At 35.0% G+C, this 9562-nt stretch overlaps 1 protein-coding gene across 1 annotated transcript; it reads left to right on the forward strand.

Annotated features, from left to right (window-relative positions):
* The first annotated feature begins 124 nt into the window (after window positions 1–124).
* Window positions 125–9562, forward strand: LOC112560028 (ER degradation-enhancing alpha-mannosidase-like protein 2). The gene is given in 11 exon segments (XM_025231589.1): window positions 125–280; window positions 904–1014; window positions 1141–1292; window positions 1945–2070; window positions 3609–3658; window positions 3660–3821; window positions 4211–4352; window positions 4657–4781; window positions 5613–5757; window positions 6278–6399; window positions 8261–9562. Coding segments are annotated over 11 exon segments (2211 nt in total). The 5' UTR covers window positions 125–188; the 3' UTR covers window positions 9245–9562.

Consider the following 9562-nt stretch of genomic DNA (forward strand, 5'->3'; position numbering starts at 1 on the left):
ATTTTATCTTAATAAATTATGATAATCATAAAGCGATATTTAAAGTATATTACTTCTATATTGTAATTAAATACTAAAAACTAATTTTATAAGATCGTATTTTTTCCGATGTCATTTTGTCGTGGCGAGGTAACTCTTGAGCTAAATGATGACGTCTGCTACGCTTCAAACAGCCGGAGTCACGGAACATGCGGATCTGTAGCTTTGTTTTTGTCTTCTTTGCACTCTTTCAGGGAAAACATGCTACCATATATGACAAAATAGATATCGGTTACTATAGGTATGTCTTAAGGCTTATTTGAAACATTTTATGAGGTCTGCAAAGAAGTTAAGCACAATATAATGTGTAGGGTAATTGGAAACCTCGATCCACTGTTACAATATATAACACATATCTCGTACCATTTTTTTTAGTAATTTGCACATTCATAATAATTATCCTGTACAATAGACCTAACACAATATATTTAGAATAGACAATGTCTGATGTGCTTGCTGAAGTATCAATGCGTTCTTTACAAGATCGTTTTAATAATACCAGTCCATACATTGCGCACTTACAAAACATAGACACATCAGCAGAAAGTCAAGCAGCAAAACAGCAGCACATCGTATAATTTTACTGTTAATCTATTAAAAAAATATATAAACTGATACTTTCCTTCTTTCATGTAAAAATATTATGGAAGGAAATATGTGACAAAAAAGTGAAAAAAAGTAATTGTCAGTTACATAGTCCTAACAGAGAAACATTTTCATGCAGGGTTAAGCAGGCTGGCAGGTAAACATCCATATATCTTGTCTTTTGATTTGTATTTATAGTGAATGAAGAAACAGCTATTACCAAAAATAGTTTTCATTTTTGATGTACTATCTTGTTTTGCTACTGAAAACTATTTGCAGGGAAAAGGTGAAACAGATGTTCTATCATGCTTACAACGGTTACATTGAACATGCATATCCTTATGATGAGTTACGACCACTGACATGTGATGGCCATGATACATGGGGAAGGTAATTTTGAATCTAATTTGCATTCATAAACTTAAAATGCATGGTTTCTTACAATTCATTCCCAGTATATATTTGCCAGTTATACCATTTTCTATTCTGATTCTTAAACTTCCTTTTTAATTTCAGCTACTCATTGACACTGATTGATGCATTGGACACTCTTGCAGTGATGGGCAACAACACTGAGTTTCGCCGAGTGTCTTATCTGCTGATTGAAAAAGCAGAAAGCTTTTTTGATATGGACATCAATGTCTCTGTCTTTGAGACTAATATCAGAGGTAAATTTAATAATATTAATAAATGTACATGTATACAGCACACTGTCATATCTTTGGGTTATGTTCTGAGCACTGACCCATTAACATGACAAACATAGATATATGTTACACATCAAACTTTTTGACAATAAGAATAACGAAAGATTATTATTTATTATTGTCATTTAGTTTCAGTTTATGTCTAAGCCTCTATTATATGCATTCTTCAGAAGTCTGAAGGATGATGTGTACATAAAGTAGAAATGTAAAGCTCGGTGTCATCTGCAAAAGAATGCCAGGAAAAAAGCAACTGTGACTAAACCAAAAGAGGTCACATCATCAGATTCACTGAGCCTGGTTTCGGTTATAATTAAAGTGTCTACAATGTTGTCTTGTATAAACTGAACTTTCTCTCATCTTTTAGCTGCTTTGTTTATTTTTATTTGACTGGTAATTTAATACTGTATCATTCTCCTTCTGTATCATATACTTTCTCTTTTTTTGCATTATATTCCAGAACTAATAGTTTCTCCAGTTACAGTTCTATGAAAAAATATTTTCTTCATTTACATTCATTTTATATTTATGCCTTTAGCTAGTTTATAGAAATACAGTTGTAAGATTTGTAAAATCAGAATCCTGTAATTCATATTCTGTTTGATTAAAAAAACAGTAGTAGGAGGACTACTCTCAGCGCATTTGATGATGAAAAGGGCAGGAATGCTTCTTGAGCCAGGGTGGCCATGTTCTGGGCCTCTTCTACGCATGGCTGAAAACATTGCTCGCAAGCTTCTTCCAGGTATTTCTGCATGAAAGTGGCAGCAATGGCTAGCAATTTAGCAGTGGTGGCAATCACACAGCTAGGCTAAAATATGACCCTAGTTTAATAACTGCTTCTTTTCTGCTGATTTATTTCAACATATATTTTTTTAAAGATCAGTTTGGAGTCTTAGTGATTTGTAGTCTTGAACAACTAAATCCATGATGCTGAGGAATTCTATGAAACTATTACAAAGTGATCTGGAAAAATAGTGGACTCTAGGACAATACATATAGCAGGTCACTTACAAAGCATACATGAAATTCTTCTTTGCTAGGATATTTTGCACTTTAAAGGGCAACACAAGGCTCAGCGAAAAGGCTGGAAATACAGCATAAAAACAATCCAGTGGTATTTTATGACAAAGAAGCACGATAAATATTATATTAATGTTTTTCTTGTAATCACACCTGGATTTGTCAATAAAAAATGGAAGTTGCGAAAGGGCAGTATTTCTAACATAAGCATCGTCTGCAGAGCTGAATTTGAAGAGGAAAGATGCAATCCTCGATAAAGAAAACTGACCAGGACACAATGTGCTGTTGCTGAATTTTCTTTTTGACAGTCAGATTAAGTTAGTTCCTAAAGATAATGGATTAACTTTGTTCAGAGATCTGTATAATTTACATCAATAAACTTGTATAATATTTTTATAATGGAATATTTTTTAATGGTAAAAACGTCATTATGAGCAATCAGCTGTAGCTATAAAATGAAAATGCAATGCTTGAATAACCATCTAATGAAAAAGATTATAGGGTTTATCTTAGACAAACACTCATTTGAAATGTGTTTATATTTCATGAACAATAATACACATAAAATAATTAATTCAAATACATCTTACTTAGTAACAGAGAATGAACGATAATACGAAGACTGCAATGACCATGATTGTTGCCCATTCAATTTTGATCTGGAAGATTTGCTTACTATGCAATCTGCCAAATATACTTGGTTTGGACCTTTTTTAATATTAATCAAAGCTTCTAAACAAAGTTCAAATCTGTAGGGCTGTTTTCCAAAAGACATGCATAGATTTGTTGGACTCGCTTTACAAATACTACTTATACACAATGGAACTCTCTTGCATAATGGGTATTTTTCTTCTGCTTAGCTAGTAGCAGGTGAGAATGCATTGTTTGAAGGCTTATATCTTGAAAATTAAGCATAATTATATACTCATATTTTGGGAATTAATATTTTAAAATGAACTTAACCTGGACATAAAGAAAATATTTGCACTTGTGTTGCCCTTAAATGCTGCTATTCATTCATTCCTTTCTCTTGTACTGGTTGAACTAGGCAGGCAATGCTATAAGTTTTAAGACTAATTTGTGATTTATATAGTGTCGTTAGCATACACAGTGATACATATATGTGTGTGTCGTATGCTGCCTAAAATATCACGAAAGTGCTTTATTTATAATGCAGAAATTGTCTCATTTCCTTGCTGAAATAAGTGTTTATGTAGTAGTTTGACAAATGTTTTGAACCTGAAGACTGATGCATTTCAGCCTTCGATACTCCCACTGGCATGCCGTATGGGACTGTTAATCTTCGCCATGGGTGTTCCTAAAGGTGAGACAACAGTCACATGCACTGCTGGAGTTGGGACATTCATTGTGGAGTTTGGAACTCTAAGCAGACTGACTGGGGATCCAATCTTTGAAAAAGTTGCCATGAAAGCCATAAAGGCTCTCTGGAATCATCGTTCTCCCTTGAACCTGGTAATCATGGCATGCTCACTTTTTTTTAAATGAAGCTTCAAATTGGCTTATAAACTGCTGACTTAAGTGTGAACATCATGCCTTCCGCTCCCCTCCAAAAAAAGGTTAAATAGCCCTCAGCAGACATTTAAAAATAAACATTAATTTTTCACTAGCAAAGAACTGATGCAACTTTAGACACTATAGCCAGAATTATTGAATGTAGAGAGTTCTGCTTGCACACCTACTTTGAGGTTTAGCATGATCTCAAGGAGTTGTAAGCATGCTTTTTTTCCTTAAATCTTTTCCTTGTTATGGAATTCCACATTTCTGGGACTCCTGACCAAAAGGTCAGCCTGTAGTGTTTTCTTTTTAAATAAAGTAATAAAACATAATTCTGTGCTTTTCAGCTTGGTAATCATGTGGATGTAAGTACTGGAAAGTGGACAGCACTTGATTCTGGAATTGGAGGTGGTGTAGATTCCTACTTTGAATATCTTGTAAAAGGTGCCATTATGTTTGATAATTCAGAGCTTCTTGAGATGTTCAGAGGTAAGTTTTCTCATGTTATGGTATAATTATTCTTGCTAAAGTATTGCCTCTTTTTAGTAGAGTCTTCAATAGAAATATGTTGATGGTTAAAGAAAAATTTTGAGTGAAATGATCACCTTTTATCCCGGATTATCTTTTATTTTTATTGTTTTGGAGCGTTCATCTAAAGCGGTCTTAATGGTGTTCTGTATGCTAAAGAAGAAAGAGGAAACTGCATTTGCTTTTGAAACTGTTTACTTTGAAGTAAAATATATTTGAATTTAAAGGGGTTCATTGATTTTGTTGCTCCTCTTTCACTGCATAGTATATGAGCAGAGCATAGTGCAGCATCTGAAGAGAGATGACTGGTACATGTGGGCTAACATGAAGAAAGGTGGCATAACTCTGCCTCTCTTCACTTCTTTGGATGCATACTGGCCAGGCATTCAGGTAATATATATGTGTACATGTGCAAGCATGTATGTGAACACATATCATGCCCTTTCATATGCACAAGAGAGGGAATTGGATGGGCTTATTTGGAGTGGTAGACATCAAGGTGGAGAAGGCTAGTGTAAAAAGAGAGAAGAGGGGCTGGTTTTTCATCATTAGAAGCTGTCACAGACATTGATGTAAAGATTACAGGAAAAAGTCAACATGCCAAAAAATCCAATATTCTAAAGAAAAAATGAATACCACACCTTTCTAGGAAGAAACAGACTCCACTCTCCTACACATAGTGTCCTTCCACTTGCCGTGTCTCAATGGGAAGGGAAGTGCTGGCTGGCGACAGTTAATTAAATTGTTTCCCTTTTTCTTTTTCCACTTTCTTTAAAAAAAAAAAGTTAGTCATGCAACATGTGCGGCTTGGCCGCCCTCGCTGTGTTGGATGCTTAGTCTCATGTCACCCTTCTGTAATAGAAGCATATTCCTTATTAGATATAATGTCTGCATTGGGATCTAGCATAGTATTGTTGCACAATATTTTTTTCCCACTGTTCTCTAATGCCTTTGAAAGCACATCTTGAGCAATGTATAATACTTCTTCCATCACAGTTTAATTCTTTGTTTAATACAAGAACAGCATTTTGGCATATTATCATGTTGTTGAGTGATAGGTACTGTTTTGTTTTTTGTGCTGCAGATATTGTGTCTCATTAATACTTTTTCAGTGTTACTCAAGATGCTTCATTATCCCACCTCCACTACACACAGCATTTCCAATGATTAAATCATTCACCTTTTTCCAGTCTTGGTGTAATCAATCTTTTATCACTATAGAGCATGCTTGGCGATTTGGATAGTGCCATGAAGACCATACACAACTTCCACCAGGTATGGCAGCAGTTTGGTGCTACCCCAGAGTTTTACAACATTCCAAAAGCTGAAGTACATCAGGGAAGAGAAAGTTATCCCTTGCGTCCAGGTACTCGATCTGCAGTCAATAAGTTGTGATACATGGCAGCACATAAGTGTCATTTTATGTAAAAATATATTTTGAGCAGATAGAACTGATTTTGATTGTTGTCTTTTCAAACACAAAATGGGATGGATATATGTAGGACTGATTGTCATCTCAGCAGACTAGTTAAAAATGATCAATGGCTGCTGCAGATATATCAGCCTCTATTAGTCCACTGTTATGCTCAGTACTGTTAGTATTAGTACATTACTGTATTATTGCTGTTATTGCTGACGTCACACAATGACAAGATCAAAATAGGATGATGAACCTGTCAGTCATAATTTTGTGAAAGAGTTGGGCAGGGATGGACAATATTAATACTCAGTGCTTATTGAAAAGCAGACTTACTCAGTTACTCTTCTTCCCCTGCATGCATGCATAGATCCGCACACACACACACACATATTTATTCTCATTATGAAGGCTAATCATTGATTAGTTTGAGTTTATTTATTCTTTATATTTTTCTTTGTCTATACAGAACTGATAGAAAGTACAGTTTATCTGTACCGTGCAACACGTGACCCCTTTCTTCTGAAAATGGGAGTTGACATGGTAGAGTCCATTGAACATGTTGCTCGCACCAAATGTGGTTATGCTACGGTGAGAGCATTTATTTTTATGTATTAATCGGAATGAGTCTGATGATAATGAATTTCAAGTCTGCATTTTTCTATTAAATACTGATCTGCCTTATGCAGATCACAAGTTTACAAAAGATAACTTAATGAGAAAATACCAGAAATTGAAGTGAGTGGTAATCAAAGAAATAACCGAATGTCTGGAAAGTGGAAGACATTTTAGGTTTCTAACCCCAGATGCGTAACTTGTTTCTAAAATTAAGAACTATTCTAAAGAACTAAATGTTTTTTAGGAATGCTATTATGTCATTCAGATGCACTACATGCATTTTTTTCTATATTTAAACAGCTCCGTGTTGTTCTAAACTGGCTACATTAGTTTTAATAACAATAAGCACATTTTGAAAGTAATTACTGCAGCTATCAGAATCACCTTCAGACTTTGAGATTTACACGCAAATAATTATTAAGAGACCAGTAAAAATCAATAGCATTAAACAGATTTTAGAAATGCCAAGAAAGTAAACATCTTACCCCTTAAAAAAAAAAACCAAGAATTTAAAACAGACAAGGCTACAAATTTAATTTTTCTTAAAGCACTTTTTATTTATTTTTTTAAACAAATCTGGCCTCAGAAATTGTGCCTTTTGTGCAGTTTGTACCGAGCACAAAAAAGATCTTTCAGATCGTTTTTTAATTCATACCTTTTTTTCTTTGATAGATTTGCTGGCTCACACACAAATATATGCTTCAAGAATGAAGTGAACATTTCTCAAGAAATAACATAACAGTGACATAAATTGTAAAAATGATAGGTAAAAGGTGCACTACTAAAAAAAAAAAAAAACCTCAACCAAAAGCCTGGCAATAGACAACATTTGAAATTTTTGGCAATAATCTTCTCAAGTGCTTCTCAGTAATTCATTCAATACAATCATACAGTCACATAGTATTCATTCTCATCAAGATTTTCAAGGTACTCACACATGGAACTGTAAGAATGTAAACTAAGCCATTTATATTCATCAGAATATTCAATAATAGAATGGTCAAGAAGCTACACATTGACATTTCTGAACATGAAAGGTAGTGTTGATACTAATGAAACATTACTAAGACTAGAGGTGATCTCTATCTGCTGCGAATTTTCATGAGTCACATTAGTCAGCATTTTTGGTAGCTCTGTTTAGAAAATTCATGAGAAACAAGGTTGGGCGTTTGAAACTGCCAATTTTTCTCATGGTAAGCCCAGACTTGGTTCAGATACTAAACACAGTGATGAGCAAACAAAAGAAGTCTAAGTGACGTTTTGGATGAAGATCACATGAACGCATAATTCTCTATGCTAATCTTGAATTTGACAAGTAAGCAATATATTCACTAGTTATCCTTTTGCTGGTTTTCTATGGTAGGGGAGGGTGATGGTGGCTGTTTTTTAACGAACATGTGCATACGTGAGCAAAAGTCATGCATAAACAGTTTTATCATTTTTAAAATGACTTTAATGAAAAATGTTTTGTGGTATGCACTACGTTTAGGACCTATACAAATGTTTTAACAAAATACATTTAGGGCCGAAAATTGTTTAAAATTAGGATCACTCTGCAGATGTCATATATCTCATGTTACAATCTGTTTTGCCAGCTGAGGTGATATATATATTGTTGTCCATTATATATTACCTCCTGAATGCAGCTATAGCCAAGAGAACAGCTCAGCAAGATGAATGTTTGCATTTTCAAATTGTAAAGGAAACTAAAGCTGTGGAAAAGCAGAGATCACTGAAATAGGGCCTTAAAGCATGCACATAAAGCTTGAAACAAAGCCACTGCTTTAGAGTTGTCCTGGTGCGATCTTTTTAAATTTGTTGTTGTTGATTGCAGGTAAAAGATGTGCGAGACCATCGCCTCGAAAATCGCATGGAATCTTTCTTCTTGGCAGAGACAACAAAGTATTTATATCTTTTATTTGATCAGGACAACTTCCTACACAACAGTGGTGGACATGCCACTTTGGTGCACACACCTAATGGAGACTGTGTGCTGGATGCAGGAGGCTACATTTTCAACACAGAAGCTCATCCTATTGATCTGGCAGCAGTCCATTGCTGCAGTGCACAAAAGAAGGAGGAAGAGAAAGTTTTGCAGGAGTTCCATGACAGCCTGAATATTTTGGAACTTCTAGATATCGTCAACACCATGGATGTCAAAAAGATTGGCAAAAAGCTCAAGAAAAGAAAGAGAAAACTGAATGATGTTCCCCAGTATGTGATGCCCCCAGAGCCTTTCAAAGAAGAAATGCTGCAGAATGTTACTCATGTCTTAGTAGAGAACATGACAGTATCCCATCACATAAATACATCCTTGTCTGAGGGAGAGCAATTAGTGACAAGAGATGTCCCTTCAGATGCTGAACTGAGACCAGAAGGCATTTTATCAGAGCCAGTCTCTGACAAAGTGAAATCTGAACATGACACAGCCTATGGAAACTTGCAAACACATGAGGTATTACCTACAGAATCTACACTGAAGACTGATATGCAGCCTCCAGTGGTTGAATCAAGCCAGCCTAGCACAGATTTGACACATGGTATCAAAGTGAACAGCCAGGAGGTAATAACAAAAACAGGGCGCAAAAAACAAACTTTTGAGCTTGCTCAGCAACTCCTGGACCTGTTATCTACAGTGACCAACAAGGGGTCAGAAGCAGAAATAAAAAGACCAAATGTGGCAGATTTGTATGAAACTATGGCAAATTATTCCTTGGTGTACATGCATAAACCAAACCTCATGCGCTGCCCAGCTCAGCCCTTTCATGCCAGACTTTCTGTGTGGGGTGAATTTTTTGAAGATAATACACCAGTGTAGAAAAGTTTCAGTGAATAAAAAAAAGAAACCCATTTTACATTGTGCCTTCCGCTATTTTGATCAATGTTCCATAGATTTTCATAAAACATCTCTGTAAACAGGGTCATGAAAATGTGAAAAGAAATCCACAAATAATATTCAGCAATGATTATGCAAATTTTCGAATTGATCTACAACAAAGAACTTATCTTCCTGGAGAGAGTTGTGACATTTGCTGGCGATACAGAAAAATATGTAAACAACCAAACAAATCATTTTTTTCTTTGCCATAGTGAAACAATATGTGAAATCATGAATAAATAATTGAGACTGTCAAAA

The sequence above is a fragment of the Pomacea canaliculata genome, linkage group LG3 (genome assembly GCF_003073045.1).
Source record: "Pomacea canaliculata isolate SZHN2017 linkage group LG3, ASM307304v1, whole genome shotgun sequence".
Classification (NCBI taxonomy): domain Eukaryota; kingdom Metazoa; phylum Mollusca; class Gastropoda; order Architaenioglossa; family Ampullariidae; genus Pomacea; species Pomacea canaliculata.